This window comes from Canis lupus, chromosome 31 (genome assembly GCF_048164855.1).
Source record: "Canis lupus baileyi chromosome 31, mCanLup2.hap1, whole genome shotgun sequence".
NCBI classification, from domain to species: domain Eukaryota; kingdom Metazoa; phylum Chordata; class Mammalia; order Carnivora; family Canidae; genus Canis; species Canis lupus.
The window spans coordinates 17,356,433-17,374,544 of NC_132868.1; the positions used below are offsets into that span (position 1 = coordinate 17,356,433).

The 18,112-nt window shown below is 39.8% G+C and overlaps 1 protein-coding gene across 5 annotated transcripts in view; it reads left to right on the forward strand.

The window, feature by feature from the left end:
• The first annotated feature begins 13,572 nt into the window (after positions 1-13,572).
• ATP11B (ATPase phospholipid transporting 11B (putative)) overlaps positions 13,573-18,112 on the forward strand; it is a 121,648-nt gene continuing 117,108 nt past the window's right edge. For 2 of the 5 annotated variants that reach the window (XM_072807537.1, XM_072807539.1), the window contains exon 1: positions 13,594-13,840. In XM_072807537.1, the coding sequence (XP_072663638.1) occupies positions 13,814-13,840 (27 nt within the window). In that variant the 5' untranslated portion in view covers positions 13,594-13,813. Of the gene's footprint in view, positions 13,841-18,112 lie in introns of all 5 variants that reach the window. The other 3 variants (XM_072807543.1, XM_072807538.1, XR_012021779.1) reach the window with 3 other exon arrangements.

An 18,112-nucleotide genomic window follows, 5' to 3' on the forward strand; every position in this document is an offset into this window, starting at 1 on the left:
AGAGAAAACAGGTATCTCATTTCTGCTGCTGCTTTGGGGTGAGGTTGCCTGGTGCAGCTGCAGGCTACTTCTCCAGTGGTCCCAGGGGGTTCAAATAGAGCCAAAAGCCTGACTGTAAATGGGAACAGGAAAGAAAGGATAGGCCCAGGCTACTGTCTTGGAAAAAAAGCCAGACTGAGGCCTCCATTAAGGAAACTTCTGGGTTCTGCCCCTGATACCACACATACCTGCCAAAGTTTTTCTTGTTTATTCCCTCTCCAAATGCTGCATATGGACAAAACATACTACTTCTCCAACAACGTCCAGAGTATTTCCGCTTTCTGCTAGTCAAATTTTCATTTTGGTGTGTGGATGTGGCATATCCAAATCTGGAAGGCTTATCACATTCTGTTAAATGAAAGTAAACTTTGTAATTGACAGATTTATTGCTTAATGTGCAGGTGCTGAGTAACTGCCTTTAAAAGACACATAGCAGTGTAACAATAGCATTCAAATTTCCTCTAATACTAAGGATGGGGTTGTATAAGTGATGTAGACATTTATGTATGCTAAATTGGAGGCTAACTTTTTATCAGAAATGGAGAAATATGATAGATGAGACACGAAGTAGAAAAGCAAAGTAAAATGTCAAAGATTTTCAGCCTTTAGTATTAGGACTTTGGACACTAATATAAAAGTACATAGTTTGAAAAGCATATTCAAATATCATTTTTGTAACTTTTAGTTCTTGGTTAGGCTGAATGCCAAGGTCGCTGTTTTGGGGAACCAGTAATAAAATAAATCAAAGAATTTCCACCTACAGAGAGATTATTGCCAACACAACATTGGCTAAATCAGTGAATATGGGCTTGTGGGCAGAATGATGCAAAGTAATACCCATCATCCTATACTTACATTCTCATTATTATGGCTGGGAATCAGGAGAACAACATTCTCACACCTTTAAAGTAAATATTTTTAAAATTATGAGATTTAAAATTCACTATACCAGTAGTTAGACACAGAGTACAGAGTTCTAAAGCTATTCACACTGGAAAGTCAATATCAAAAGTCAGCTGGATTTATCCATCTTTCAGTACACTGTAGTAAATAAGGGCTTTTAGCTTGAGGAGGATCTGGGTTTGAATTCCGACTCTGTTACTCCCTAGATGGGTGATCTTGGCCAGTTGCTTAACTTTTATGGATTTATGTTAATTTTCCACCCTGCAAAATGGGAATGATATGTACATCCCTGCTAACAGTCAAAATATTTAACAACTGGTATAGCTTGGGCACCAACCGGTCAGAAGACACTCTGACCTTGGCACTGGAGCAAGGTCCTGAAGGGTTCCTGTGCCCAGTGTTACCTCTTCAGTTTCTAGATTTGAGAAGGAGAAAGTTGAGTGGCCCAGAAGAGCTGGGCAACCAAAGAACCAGAATTGAGAGGGTACTCAGGGGATTGAGGGCAGCAACTCTTCACTGCCCACTATGAAAGTATTTCAGGGTTTTAACAACAGGGTTTGGCCATATAGCTGTGTGACTTCATTATGCAGTTAATGTGAGGATTAAATGATATAATACAGGCAAAGTACTCAGCACATATTCAATAAATGGTAGCTATAATAATAGTAATAATAATAGTGTGATAATAGGAATAAAGTAATATCAAACTCAGGAGCACATGAAGATTAAATAAGAAAACATATTATTTAGTCCAAGGCATGGCTCCTAGTCAGTGCTTAACACATAGTAGGCATTATTATTGTTATTCTTACTATTACTATTATTATTATGTAATGCCTGGTGTGAGGATTAAATTGGATGCAGTGGGTTAAAAGACCAATTAAATATTACCCACATAAAAGCTCTTCTAGCTAGTAAATAGATGACTACACTCATATTGTAAGATTGTGGGAAATAATATGAAAAACTGGTGAATAATTTTAAGAAAAAAAGAGTAACTCCTACAAAATATCTTAGGAGAATATGCCTAGTTTGTCAAATAAGGCAAAGGAAAATTAAATTCATAAACATAAACATTGATTCATTGCATCTGACAAATTATTGACCCAGAGAAGGCACCATATAAAGAAAGTGACAAAATGACCAAATCAATTTTAGCATACTTGAAGCAACTTGAATCTTGATTGTTATCAATAATTTTTTTAAAGACTTTATTTATTTATTCATAAGAGACACAGAGAGAAAGAGGCAGAGACATAAGCAGAAGGAGAAGAAGGCTCTCCCTGGGAAGCCTGATGCGGACGGAACTTGATCCCAGGACCCCAGGATCATGCCTTGAGCCAAATGCAGACACTCAACCACTGAGCCATATGGGTGCCCCATGTTATTGATAATTTAAAATTCAATGCTATATTGTTTTTATTTCTGGAAGTTTATATTAGAAATAAATCATATTTTTAGCTAAATTGGCAAGCAGGTAATGATTTTTCCTTAATGAAATACATCAGCTCAAATCTTGAGAGCCTTCTGAAAGCTTTCTCAGACTATGTGATTTAACAGTTCCTCAGACTGCAGTTATGCAAAAATGAAATAGCTACTTTAAAATTATCTGCTTCTTCTTCCTAAATAGACATTGAAAACAGGATAATTTAATAGATTTGGGGTTTGTGGGTTTTGAGCCTCAATTGTGTCTTGGCACTCAATATTAAATCAATTAATTACCAAATTGCTATCTCATTTTACAATGACCTTAGAGACTCCAGTGAACAGTTAGTGGTCTAGCGGTTTGAAAACTGTGGGTGAGAGGAAGTGAAACTCTATTGAACCCACCTACAAGTGAAATGAGCAGTATTTTCTCCTTAGTGACTTTATTTCAGTATGATATAAAGGTCAACAAATTATTTTTTTACTCCATAAAGTAACAATCTTTACCGCTGTTCTGAAGGAGCTTTGAGAATGTCAATGACCTAAAGAAACCCAGAGTCACAACTGAGGGTCTTAACTCTCAATTTTGATTCAAATTAACTTTTTCACATTTTGATGGTAAGTTCAAAGCTAATTCACACTACTGATTACTCAATATTGTATCACGAGTTCTGCTATAACCTTAAAGGGATTTTTCCATTCAAGTAATCCTAAGAGAACAGAGGTTGCCATCACATAAACTCTGTTTAAGCAGAAAATTCTTTTTTAAATTGTACTCAGAGTAATCAGATTGCGCACCATTATTAAACATACATGGGGATCCCTGGGTGGCGCAGCGGTTTGGTGCCCGCCTTTGGCCCAGGGCACGATCCTGGAGACCCGGGATCGAATCCCACGTCGGGCTCCCGGTGCATGGAGCCTGCTTCTCCCTCTGCCTGTGTCTCTGCCTCTTTCTCTCTCTCTCTCTGTGTGACTATCATAAATAAATAAAAATTAAAAAAAATAAACATACATGGTGCATGTATAATTTTTGGGCTTCTGTTGATTCACTAGCTTTCAAAAAGCTCCCTCTATGTGAATGATGAAATAAAGACAATTGCTTGCAGAGCAGGATGCTGAAACCAATTGGGGATACAGAGAAAAACGATAGGTAAAAGCAAGATATTGAAGATCTAATATTATCCACAGAGATGATATCATTGGAGAGAAAAGTATAGAGAAGTAACACTGACTTTGAACCTCTCTGCATTGTATATCCACAAAAGATATCTTTCATTCCGCAATTATTTTCTCTGAGCACCATATTGGAGAGATTCCCCCTTTTCATTAATAATCAAATTGGTTCTGAAGAAACCTTGTGTATTAGTTACAAGATTGTATAGCGTTTAATAGTGTGATTATGGCATCACAGTTAAATTGCAAATTTCTGGAAGTAGCCAAATGTAATTTAATTCAATGTACTTTTATTCTAACATTCAATCAATAAATTGAAGCTGAATAAAGAGGAATTAAAGAACAGGTTACATTTGCTCACCTCTGAACATTATTATTAATAATATTAAATAAAATATTAATATTTAAAAATCATCAAAGTTCCATTAAGACAGGTGATTAACAGCAGCAAATGCCCCCCTTTGAAGAATGCTAATACTTTCCATCATTCTCCCACATTGGATTCAGTGATGCATCTTCTCGGACTCTGATTCAAGAGCCAGGGAGCAGCTGGGAACTAGGATTCTGAGGAAAGTCTGAAGGGACAAGAGGAAGACAGGAAATCCAGGAAGAAGAGAATTTCAGGTTTTAACTGGAGACAAATTCCATCTATGGGTTTTACAAAGAGCCACAGTGAGACACTTGTGTGTCCTTGATCTGGTGTCAAATAACGATGGGTTCTTGCTGGTCCTGGATCAGCACACCCGCTCTGCTGCTGAGAAGCAGAAGAGCATGGTCAGGGGTGAGTAATGAAGTAATCATTTTAGGGAAGCTATGGGACAGTATTAAAACTACACACTAAGTACTGTATCAGAGTTTTAATCAGCAACTTGATAAAACATAACACACATAACTAAAAAAAATTAAAATAAAATAAAAATTAAAAAATAAAAAATAAAAACACACAGAACTAAACTGATGGATACAACCTAAAAACTGGAATCTTTCCTGACACACTAATTACTTAACACGGAAAAAAGATTGCATTTTCTGGTCTGACACACCAAAACAATTCAATAAAGTACAAATAAGATGCCATTCAGAATTCTAATGTACCCTTCAGGAGCTCTTCCATTCATTGACGTCGTCATTAATTACTGAGTTGGACTAAGGACTCTTAGAATTCACACTCATGTTTTTTAAGATCAAGTTATATTTGCATCTTTCTGTACAGGTACATAAATAAAAGCAACATGTAAAATAATACTGAGTGAAATATGCATATATATGTGTGTTTGAAAAGTTATCATTCCTATTACGATTGTGAGGGGTTTTTTTCCTCTTTTTTTCCCCACAGAACAGTGGAAAGTTAGAGTGATGCATCTAACAGTAATCTCCTCCTCTTTAATTGCAATGATAATATTGATCCACCATTATATGTTTGAACTGAATTTCTGGGCATGTCATGCTCATGATTCCACTGAGTTACCTGCTCTTTCTTGTCCTATTTTGGAGCTGGAAGTGCAAGCTATGATCATGGGATGAGTTTTCCTCTGTGTAAAGCTAACAATTTTGCATTCATTAATAATTCTGGATTAAAATCATACACACATCACCTCTCCATGTCTTCATATCCATGCATAAATACACACATACACACTGACAACACCATCACTCCTGCTTCGTGTAGATGAGATACAATCTCCTCTTCTACAGACAGGATGTTTCTTCATGAAAGTCACACTGAGTGTGAATATGCTGATTGGCAAGAAATGTTATCAGGTCTCAGAGAATTATTGAGGATCTATCTGGTCAGTGAATAAGCAGGTCTTAAGCTGCAGGTGACAGAATAAGAAATTTCTAAACTTTATCTTCCTATGGAGCTTCTTTACTTTATGTACCTGTAATTTCCTAGACAGGTACAGTTTGTACATTTTGGAACACTTCCACGTATATGATCATTATATTCAAGATGACAAACATAAAATTGTGCTTTTAATAACTTAATTCTAGGACAGTACCCCAGGTAATAAACTATGAACACCTTGAGAACAATGTCTGTGGAACTGTAAGCCCAGGCACCTGGCACAATGGCTGGTATTTGCTGAATAACTGAGTGATGACAGAAGAGGTGAGAATGGAGGAGGAGAGCCAGGATCCAGCATCTGGATCCTAGATAGGAAAGCCCTTAGTATAATTCTGTGAATGGGTCTTATAAAACTGTCAGCAAGAGACTGCTTGTAATGACAGATTTATATTTGTCTAGGAATTATCAAGAGGAAATCAATCTACTTCACTAGAATAGCAATAATAGTCTGTGAAGTCATTGATTAAATCAATATTGTGCAGAATACCTCTTATTTCATTTGTCCTTCTCATCTCGTATTTTATCCTCCTTCTACTCATACAAGTCCAAATGACCATTCTAGAAGATTCTAGAAGAGTCCCTGATTTCTTCACTGGTCACTTAAAAGTTGTTAACATTTTACCAACTAAGTGGTCAAGCAAGTTTATATTTGAATTCTTGAACTTCACCAACTGAGTCCCTGCCCTCCAGAAGAATACAGTGTCATAGGGAAGACAGAATTAAGCAGTCTGCAGCAAAACACTACACAATGACCAGTGTGCAAAGTGTTTGCAGAGGTATGGGACACCATGGGAGTACTTAACGGGAAGTGTGCAGAATTACCTGGACAGCTGACTCAGTCCTTGTTTGAAGCACCAGCAAAAGCTCAAGAAAGAGTGAAAGAGAGGGAGAAAAAGAGTGAGAGCATGAGTACATATAGGACAGCATCTGTGAGAGAAAGAGGGAGATAATTTGAATCAGAAGAAAATCTAGAAAGAAGTTCTTCTGAATATGCATGCATTTTTTGTATATCATTTCCAAAAAAAAGTAAATGTTTCACATTTGTTTGTGTTTGGATTCATATTTAGGTGTATGGTGGGAGGAGCCAACAAAATCTTATATGTGTTTAGAGTTTATGTAAATGTTCCTAGCTCTACAAGGGGATATAACCTCTGAAGGGTAACTTGTACATTAAGATTTAAATGATGAAGAAGAATTAGCTGAATAAGAAGAAAGTAGAGGATATCAGAAGAAATTTCCAGAAGGTATATGCAGCATGTGAAATGACCCACAGTGGCTGAGACCACAGTCTTGACCTCATTCATTTATTTCCTCTTCTGTCTAGGGAGTCATTTCTTAAGGCAGACTTATCCAGATGCTGTCATATGTGCACAAGGGAAGGCCTTCTTGCCGTGAGAGCCATGTTGGGACATTAACCACAGACAAATGGTCAATCACAATGACATAGATGCAGCACTCAATTTGGTTCAGGTTTATTTATACGACAAAAAAATTTTGAATACATACTATGTGCCAGGCCTTAGGTTCAGCACTGGAGATACCCAAGGACTTCTTTTGCTCTAGATTATTGTGGATCACTGCCAGATCTCAGCTCTCTCCAGCTCAGATCTTCCTCTCATCTGACTCTTCGAGAAGTGTGGCTTCTTCAGGTAACATTTTGTTTCTGCTCCCATATCCATCTCCCATAATCGCAAACCACCAACCCAGCCCGTTTTCAGTCCATCCCCAGAGCCCTTCTGCTCAGGCAACCTGAGTACTAAGAAACAACAGGATTTTTGCCATTACGTGAATATCTCTTATAACCTTCCTTAGTGGTGAGCTATTGCCAAAGTCAGATGTTCAAGCCAGTCCTTTCGGCAAGTAGCCACCTTCATCCTGTCTCCTATACAGAAGTCTCTTTGAATTACCATTTCTCAATGTTCAATTTCCAACCCATTCTACTCGGTGCAATCTTAACGAACATCGTTCTTGATTTCACTTTGACTCAGCATGTTTTCTTCTCGCTCACATTCTTTTTCTCCTTTCCATACTGCCTTACCTAGCTGCAGCTTCTACTCATTGAATGTTTACTCATTTTTTCCAGTCAATCTGCTACTCACACAAATTAGCATTTATAGTCACTATAAAGTAGTGAAAATACATATGTAATTGTTGTGGAGGTAAAGGAAATCACATAATCTTCAGATTAAATTATTTGAGATTCATTGTTGTCTCATTTAAAACTTATCTTTATGGGGAAAACAAACAAACAGGAGTGTTTGGGTGGTGCAGTCAATTGAGTCAGTCAGTTGTGGTATCAAGGTCATGAGATGAAACCTGCACTGCACTGCCCTGGGCTCTGTGCTCAGCTCAGAATCCACTTAGGACTCTCTCTCCCTCTCTACCCCTACCCACCCCTCCAAAATAAACAAGTAAAAACAAACAAACAAAAATCTAATCTTTATGACTTACAGTAATGAGTACTTTTCCTTTATTCCCTTTATTTAGGAAAGATTGAAGATGTCTTACAAAATACATACAGTCCAATAAGATGTTAAGGAAGTATAGTAACTAACCAAAGGGAAACTAAGAGTAAACAAGTAAGAACTCAGGGTAAAAGTAATTCACAAAATGTACAGTGTAGAGTCTGGGGACTGGCCATGAGCAAGCCTCCAAATTTTTAAAGTACCAACACATGCTGGAAGGAAGTACATTTCAATCTGTAATTCAAAATGCTCAGATTATAAAACTAGTTGCTCAAGAGAAGCACAGTCATCTGTGGTAATCAGTTTCTGCAGTCTCTTGTTAAGAGAACACGATGAGCAGCCTTCTTATCGGCACCTCTGCAGTAAAAATAGTTGTGGGATTCCCAGGCTGCTTCCCTATGGTCCCTAGACTCCAGCTGTTCTTATGGCCCTAAACTGCAGTTCAAACAGTAAAAGCAAGCACGGGAAGATCCAAAACGAGACTTTCCAAAGACAGATTTCTGATCACTTTCCAAGACTAAATTTAGATCACCCAAAAAGAGTGAATGGTCTTCAGGAAATCCTTCATTAACACTACTTCTCTCAACTGAGCATTTCTGATAATATCTGCAAAGCAGACAGACACGTTGGCAATTTAGGGCATACTCATTTCCACTAGCACTCAGCAGAATTGGGGATAGGGCTAATGATGTTTTATACAAGTTCAAGGAAAGAGAGAGGAACTGAGGAAATATTTGTGGACTAAGCCAAGATTTTCCTCAGAAAACAAATGCGGATCTATTCTAAGCCTCATGTCAAGAGTCTGCCATTAAACACAACTGTGATGGGTTAGCCTCTAAAATCTGTGAAGCGGCGGTTAGCAAACACCTACCACCTATGCAGTCCATTTTCCCCATTTTTTTTACGGTGGTAAAATAAACATATAAAATGTATCATCTTAACCATTTTAAGTGTATAGTTAGGTGGTATTAAATATATTCATAATATAATATTCATAATGTTGTGCAACCATCACCAACAGCCACCTTCATAACTCTTTTCATCTTAAAATTTTTTTTACTATTTTCATCTTGTAACAGTAAACCTCTGCACCCATTAAATGAGACCTCCCCTTGCCCCGATCTCCCCAGCCCCTGAACTGCCATCCTACCCTCTCTGAATTTGACTTAGAGCAATCATTTTACTCACAAAGAAAAACACTCGTAAAATACCTAATATCAAGCAGTGAAACTTCCTTGTGATGTCCACAAGTTAAAACACTACAAAACTAATGCCTCTAGATGGCTAAGTAATTTGATCTATTGTGTAGCACAAGTGACCAAAAGTTGGTTAGGTTTGGAGACTGTCAGTTAACAGCAGCAGCTTTGGTTTTGCGGCAGCTGATCTGAGGCCATCACTTTTCCTGTCAGTAATTCAGTTACAGGCACTTGTCTATCTGAGCGCCTCCCCTTTTATGACAAGTAAAAGTCAAAAAAGTACACAAGTTCAGTTTTTATTTCTTTTTACAAGAGAAGCGATAGAACACTGCATCTAGTTCACACAAAAGTAGTATTGAGTCGTTAAATGGGAAACTTAAAATAAGGAAGAAAGGGGGTGCCTGGGTGGCTCTGAAGGTTATGTGGCTGCTCCTGAATTTGGGTCAGGTCATGATCTCAGGGTCCTAGGATCTAGCCCCATGCTCAGCTGGGTGTCTGCTCCAGAATCCCTCTCTCCCTCTCCCTCTGCCCCACTCGCGCACCTGCCCTCTCTCTCTCTCAAAATAAAAAAAAAATTTTAATAAGGAAGATGGAAGGTGCAGAACATATTTCTGTTCTGCATACTTGAGCTTTTCATGAAAGACGTCATTTTTATGGATCCTAACTCTCACCATGGTTTTGAGTTTCAGTTCTAGATAAGCATATATAGCCAGAAATAAAAACTGTCTTTATGTAACTTAGTCTACAGCCAATACCTGTTTGGAGGAATTTTCAAAAAAAAGTTGCAAATATGTAATGTGATATGGTTCCTAATGAATTTCTTCATAAGGTGATAAATATACAATCGTATTCAGTACTGGAAAAGCTTGCCAGAAGTCTGTTTTCTTTCTGCCTGAAGCCTAGTCTAGAAATTCTTGAATGATAATTAATCAGATAATTATCAGAAGTGATAACCACCTTTTAAGTGGAATGATACATAATCTACTAGACTAATGATTTTGAGAAAAGTAGAAATTTGCTTTTTAAAAAATGAGATAGAGCAGATTCCAGGGCCCATTGGATGGCTCCCACTGCCAATGAAACCATTAAGGCAAAGGACGGGCAAGGCTCAGTGTCCTCCAGTCAGACTGACTTTTGAAGAGTTCTGAGAGGCACGCTACAGAGTACCCTGAGACCAAGGGATGGTGACCACTGGACTTACAGCATAGCCTGAGATCTACTGAAATCATTCATTATACTCTGCTTTACATTACTTTGATATACCTGAAGTAGGTATTTTTTCCTTAACTAGTCACTTGCTGATATTACTTACTTATTTAACAAATATTTGAGTACCAAACACCACAGGTACCAAAATGAATGAGCCAGGAATTTTTACCTTAACAAGCTCATAGCCTGGGCTTTCTACTGATAGTCCAAGATGTTCTAATCAAGAAAAATACCCTCCTTTGTTTTGTCTCTGTTATACCTATTACATCAAACCAGGAGATGTATTTTTTTTCCCCTGGGATTAAACACACCTCGCAAGTGTAACTAGCACAGAATTATATTAAGTTTACTCAAGAAAAGGAATCATACTTACCATTAATTCAGTGGCTGGTAAACTTACTCTCTGGACGGTCTGTCACCTCAGTTGGAATGGCTTAAATCTCAGGTTTCCTTGTCTGTCACCAGAGCACAACTTCCTACAACGTGCTTTATTTACTTTTGGCTCTTTGCCAGCCCAACACTTTTGCTCTCAATGCTTCACGCAGGCAATGATTTCCTATCTGACCTTTCTTCTCTCTCCTACCTACCACATAGAGTATCTATGGAATAGCATTCTGATTTCACCCTATCATTTCCTTGTTCAAAAAATTCCAGGAATTGCCAATCTCCTGTAAACTCCTGTGACTAATCGGAAACTCTCCCAGTGCTATGCCTGCCCTTACTCACCCAACCCACCTCTTATTACTCCCTATTACTCTTATTAGTTGTACCTCAAACACCTTGAGCTTTCTCCACTCTTGAAGTATTTGCTCCTGCAATTACTTAACTGATTGCTCTCTGTAACTCCTCTTTCCAGCTAGGTTGTAAACTCCATCCAGAGAGAAAAGGTCACCCTAAATTTCCATTTGTGTCTTCTCCTACTTTTAGGCAGTTGTTATGCATACATTTGGTGCTCAATACTTAAGAAATGCATACGTTTGGTGCTCAATACTTAAGAAATGAATAAATTCTGAAATGAATAAATTACCACTGACTCCAAACACATTTTCTTTTCTTTTCTTTTTTTTCTTTTTCTTTCTTTTTTTTTTTTTTTTACAGCTGGTACCTGCCTTAAATCCTGTGTATTCCCATGTCAATGCTTTTTAAACCTTTCCGACTGCATGCAACCAATAGGAAGAAATTCTTCTTATACTGTGACCTGGTATGCATGTGTGTGTGTGTGTCTGTACAAAAGTTTCACCAAACAATACATATTACACTGTGCAATACATTCTGATGTTTTCTGTTCTATTTTTAAAATATTGATTATGACATCCTAAATTGATTTCATTACTACTAATGGGTTATAATCTATAGTATAAAAATACTCTATGCTCCTTGGATTAATTAACATGAGGTATATCATATTGCTCTTGACAGGTGCTTTGAGAACAAAACACTGTTTTGAGTGTTCATTCTGTTCCTGACAGCCTCAGCTACAATTATGACCTTTACAATTATCTTGGGATCACTTCTTACCACATCCTACCATAGCATTTAGAATCAAGTTCTCTTCCCACTTCTATCTTTTGCAATTTAGGACACAGTTAAATAATAATGCACAAAGTATCCTCTAGATTTCTACTTCCTATGTTGTCTTGATAAATGTTGGTGGCATATAAATAACAATTTTGAGGCCTAATTTTAACCAGGCCACTTGCACATAAAAAGTAGTCATGCTACGTAGATATGGTCGTATTTTTTTTCTTTATATATCTTAAGAGCATGAGCTTTATTGCTTGACCATCTAGAATTCAAATCCCAGCGTTGCCACATTACTTGGGCTGAGCAAGTTATTTAACCTGAGCCTCCATTTCTGCATCCATACATTGGAAATAGTAATTTCAACTTCAGATGGTTGAGGGGGGTTAAATTAGACCATGCAAGTAGAGATTAGTACAGAGCCTGGGACACACAAGTGCTCCATGAATCATAGTAATATTTTATTACTATTAACAGTAAGTATACGTATCACAAACTTCCTTTTAGGGTCATAAAGCAAGGTTCAATCACAAGAGCAAAAGTGACACCACTTTGTTCTTTAAATATCTAGCTAATTTCTATAGTTGGGATTATTCATAATACAAATTCCAGTGCTGGTTTTACAGATCATAAATATCCCTAAGGAAAGGCCCTACTTGTGACACTAGATAATCATTAAATAATATGTAATGTTTATCGAAACTAAAAGATTATGTATATATGCAATAACTAGCCTGGTCATTTCCTCTCATTTGTTTTCTCTTAATTAAAAAAAAAATTGTTTTAACCACAAACACCTGTATGTCGGTGAAGTGTTCTTTAATTCAGCAAACATACTGCTGCACCCTATATATATATATTTATATATATCACTCAAGATGTATGTGGAGTTGCTTTTGATCAAATTAAGATCTGGCGCTTCATTTCAGCCTTCCAAGTCAAAGACTTGTTCTAGTTGCTTTTAGATTCCTCCTTTATTTATCCGCACCCTTATCTTACCTAGGTCTTGCTACTTCTAGGGTGTTTTTGATTGCAGGAGTTTGACAGTTAACCGTAAACAATTACCCTTCCATACAAAATATTGCCCCCCGCTTCTCTCCAGCCCCTCGCAACCTGTTCGATTTAACGCAGCAAACAGAGCATCTCGTGCATTCTCCTGGAAACGGAGGTCCAGACTGCACCAGGCACAGGGCAGTTGCAACCCTTCTCAAAATTAAAGGCAATGATTACGATTCCCCTAGTTCCAGCTCAGTGGTTTGCTTAAGAAGAGGGCTGCGTTATGCATCGAGAAAAAAAAAAAAAAAAGACTTTGACAATCTAATTGAACCCGAACTGGAGACCTCTGGAAATTAACTTTCTATCACTACGGGCTCGAGGTTGTGCGTTTGGCGTATGCGTGTTGGAGGAAGCGGATACCAAAGAAGGCAGACAGCCACAGACCTGCAACAGGAGGTGGAAACGGAGGAGCCGGCCAGAAGCTGCAGACTCCGGCGACGCCCGATGTCACCCCTACCCCTAGAAGGAGGGGCCGGGGGAACCGCAGGCGGCAGCCGCTTCCCAGAAGCCGCACCTGGCCCAGCTCGCTGCCGGCCCCGCCCCCCCCTCCCTCCGGCTGCGCCCAGCCCCCGACCGCTGCCGCGCGCGCCAGGCCCCTCGGCCCGCGCCGCCCCCTTTCGTCACGTCCGGGGGCGGGGCCGGGCGCCGGGGGGCGGGCCCGGGTGGGGCCGGGGGCCGGCCCGGGCGGGGGGTGGGGTGGTGGCGGTGCTCCGGGTGACAACGGTCAATAATGAAGGTGGTTGCGGCGCGGCGGCAGGCTCAGCTGCGCCGGGCGGGGGCGGCGCCGGGGCCGCGCCTGTAGGACCTCGGGGCCGGCGCGGCGAGATGGGGACCCGGCGCGGGGAGTGAGGCGACGGCGGCGGCGGCGAGCGGAACTTCAGCCAGAGGGGCATTCCGGCTTCCCCCTCTGGCTCGTCGGCCTCCACCTGCAGCCCGTCGGCCCCCGCGTCCCGCGGGACCGGGACGGCGCCGGCGGGGGCATGTGGCGCTGGGTCCGGCAGCAGCTGGTAAGTGCCTCCTCTCCTCCCGGCCGTCCGCCGCCGCGCGGCCTCTCAGGCCCGGGCTGCGGGGAAGGGCCGGCGGCGCGGAGCCGCGAGGCCGGGGCGCGGGGAAGGGCGCGGGCGCCGGCTAGGCCGCGGCGGAGGCGGGCGCGGCGCCCGAGCCGGAGCCCGAGCGCCCCGCGCGCTCCCTCACGAGTCTCGGCGGCAGGCGGCTGCTTCCCGGCCCGCGCTTCTGCCTCTCGCGGCTCTCGCGGCTCTCGCGGCTCCTGGGCGCCGCGGCCGCCAGCGGGGTTCCGGAGCGGGCTCCGCGTCAGCCCTGAGGGAGCGGCGAGACCGGAGGCTCCTGCTTCCTGCCCCCAACAATTTGGGACACGTTGAGGGGAGAGGAGGGGAGCGGAGGGGAGGGAGAGGACTTATCTCAGCTCCCACTTGTCACTGTTTTCTGTTAGGACGTCACGATTCGGTGTTGCGTTAGCTATCGAGGAGGGAGGAGACCGTATCGAGGGTACCCACTGGCCTCGAAAGAAATCTTACTCAAGACCTAGGTGAGGGGGGAGAGAAAATATTCCAACACCCCGTCTGCTTTCGGAAAAGCCGTGTACGAAAGTTATGAAAGACTTTGTATTTTTTTTTTTCATACCTCGTCCTTACCCCACCCCCAAGTCAAACTTTAGGATCGTGAACCTCATTCCCACCACCACCAACCACCCCCCGCCGATCTCTCAAAGCAGTTTGAACCACACAGGTTTGGAACCGGTGGTTAACTTCTCAGTTTTCCTGGGACGTCTGGGAGAAAAAAAAAAAAAAACTTAGATTGACTGAAGGCATATTTAAAAAGCTCCACCTTTCTCAGAATTAATTCAGAGAGAGGAAAAAAAAAAAAATCTTTCCTGCCTCCTGGCAACTACAGCCCAGAAAATACAGCACCCAGGCGACAGTGACAGTAAGGACAGAAATTGTTCCTAGCTGAAGAAGCCTAACCTTATCTCTGTGATGAGGTCTTTTGCTGGTTGCTGCTTAATTTCTAAATTGCATCAACGCTTCTACAATTCAGTGTTTTCATGTGCTGCTTTAAAAGGCAATGCAGCAAAAAACGATTTTCGTGACACTGTGAAGATTTTGTGGCACTAAAGCAGATACCTCTTTTTTCCTGCTCTAGAACAGCACTTTAATGTTAAATCTGTTTCAGAGCCTTCTGTTAATTCATTTTTGCAAAGGGCACCACTCAAATAAAATAAAACAAATAAAACTGGAATTGTCTGCCACTCAAACCAGTTAGCTTCCTGTTTTTAGCTAATTGTAAATTCAGGTATCCCTTATATATGCCTTATTAGGAAACTAAGCTAATGATGTCATTATAACACCATGGCCTTGTTGCAATAAGCCATAGCACAACTTGGCTCTGGAAGTTAATCATTACAGGCCTGATCTCACGCCAGTCTTCATGTATAGAAGATTTATTCATCTGACGCTGTTTTTGTGTGGTAGGAACATCATTCTAAAGTGGTTTTCCTAAAGCTTTTCCTAGTAGATCAAGATACTGCTTCTGAGTGTTAGGTGTTTGTATTTCTGTTAACCTGAATAAAATCTCAGTTGTATAACCACTCTCATCTTCAAGACAGGCAACCTGGTAATGTTTTTAAAAATGGCTTCGAATGAACACAACTAAAAGCAAGGGCAGGAAGTTGTATGGTTAATTTACAAGACAACTGCCTTACTGTGTGATTAACAAGTTGAACAAGTTGCTGTGCATAAAAAATGCTATCTCTCACCTCACTGGTTTTACTTTTAAGTTATCAGATCTTCTAAGTATGTAATCAGATCTGTGCCAATGTAGGACTTTGTATCTCTGTTTAAGTTTGTACAGTCACTTAAATTATACATTATGGATACTGGATACACAGAGTGATGAAAGTATATTTTATTATCCCAGGCATAAACATCTATTTTAGTTACTACACCAGGAATTATTCAACTCAAAAGTCTAGTTTAGATTATACTTCCATTGGCTCAATGGATTGAATCACCATGTCTTTTAGCAATAAGTTCATTTTTAAAATTCAGGTAAGTGGGACAAATTTTGGGAAATTGTGAGGACAGGTTTGTTTTTTTTTTTTTTTAATTATAAACACTTTATTCATTATATGAATCCTGATTTTCAACAACTTAGGTTGTCTTACCAGAAAGGTTTCTTGTCATTTTATTACAAAAATTATTCCTATGCTTTAGTAATTTCTAATTTAGGAAATCTTGGACTCCTTATCTCCACAAAGTATTTTCACTTCCTGACACACCGAGAAAACTCAGAAGGTTGATGTTTTCCCTTGGGGAAGTAGAGTGAATAGATTAGCATATCTTTTTCTTTCTTTCTTTCTTTCTTTCTTTCTTTCTTTCTTTCTTTCTTTTTTTTTTTTTTTTTGGTTCATCCTTTCTTTGTTTCGCTCATAGTGCTGGAGTTATTTTACACTAAAAAAATCCTAAGCAAAATTTCTTATGGTATTTTTCTGGTACAATTGGTATTTATAGTGTACTCATTTCTGACAGCATATTATGTATTAATCTCTTAGAGATGACAGCACCTTGATTATAATAGTGGTAATGCTATTAGCTACTCAGTGTATTCTAATATTTGGATTTGTAGGGTAACCGTTAACCACATTAGCTATTAAAATTAAAATTCAATTAATTAAAAATTTATGTTTATTATTAGCTACCATATTGGAAAGTTCGGAATAGAACATTTTCATTATCACAGAAAATTCTATTGGATAGTACTTCTTTAGATTTTTTTTTTTTTTTTTTTTTTTTACATTAGGCTCTGTAGTAGTTATGGGCTTGAACTCATGACCTGGAGATCAAGACCTGAGCTGACATCGAGTCGAATGTTTGGGATCCCTGGGTGGCTCAGCAGTTTAGCTCTTGCCTTTGGCCCAGGGCGTGATCCTGGAGTCCCTGGATCGATTCCCACATCAGGCTCCCAGCATGGAGCCTGCTTCTCCCTCCTCCTGTGTCTCTGCCTCTCTCTCTCTCTGTGTCTATCTCTATCATAAATAAATAAATAAATCTTTAAAAAAAAAAAAAAAGAGTCGGATGTTTAACCAACTAAGTCACCCAGGCACCATACTTCGTTAGACTTTTATTTATTTATTTTTTTAAAGATTTTATTTATTTATTCATGAGAGACACAGAGAGAGAGAGAGAGAGAGAGGTAGAGACAGAGGCAGAGAGAGAAGCAGGCTCCAGGCAGGGAGCCCGATGTGGGACTTGATCCTGGGACTCCAGGATCATGCCCTGGGCCAAAGGCAGGGGCCAAACCACTGAGCCCCCGGGATCCCTTCTTTAGAATTTTATTTTATTTTATTTATTTTATTTTATTTTATTTTATTTTATTTTATTTTATTTTTTATTTTATTTTATTTTATTTTATTTTTAAAGATTTTATTTATTCACGATATACATCTATATAGAGAGAGAAAAAGAGAGGTAGAGACACAGGCAGAGGGAGAAGCAGGCTTCATGCAGGGAGCCTGATGTGGGACTCAATCCTAGGTCTTCAGGATCAGGCCCTGGGCCAAAGGCAGGCACTGAACCACTGAGCCACCCAGGGATCCCCTTCTTTAGACTTTTATTTTTTTTATTTTTTTTTTTTCTTTAGACTTTTAAATGAAAGTTTTCACTGATACATATTTTAGTTGATGTGTAATATTTCCTTACAGGACAATGTAATGCTGTGCTTTTAAAGCACTGTGTGCAGACATTATAATGCTAAACACTGGGGATACAAATGTAAACCTTATTCATCTCTGTATGTTCAGTGTCTCACTGTGCTTGACATGGAGTAGACATTGAGTACACGTATGCTGAATAAATGAATAGGTAAGGAAAGAAAGAATGAATCTGTATTATTGCTTCTGTGTTTAGAGATAAAATAACAAAATTCAAGATTGACCACTCCAGATGAAAGCTACACAAGTACTGTGATTGTACAAAAATACAACTTGATCTTGTCGTACCAGGGTATTTCTTAAATTGTTTCGTAAAGTAATGCCTTCAGATTTGTATTGGCAGTAGAGAAAGGGCCGGTGAGATTGTCTTCTGATTCACTGAGAAAAATGGCAAGCTCTTAAACTAAACTTATTCAACTTTCTGTTCTCTCACACTTTTAATTCTTCCCTTTCTCCCTGTCACAAAGAAAGGTGTGACTGTCCTCTTTTCCAAACTAACCAGTCCACTTGTGCTCTTAACCCTGTTCTTTCATCCTGCTCTCCACATTCTCTT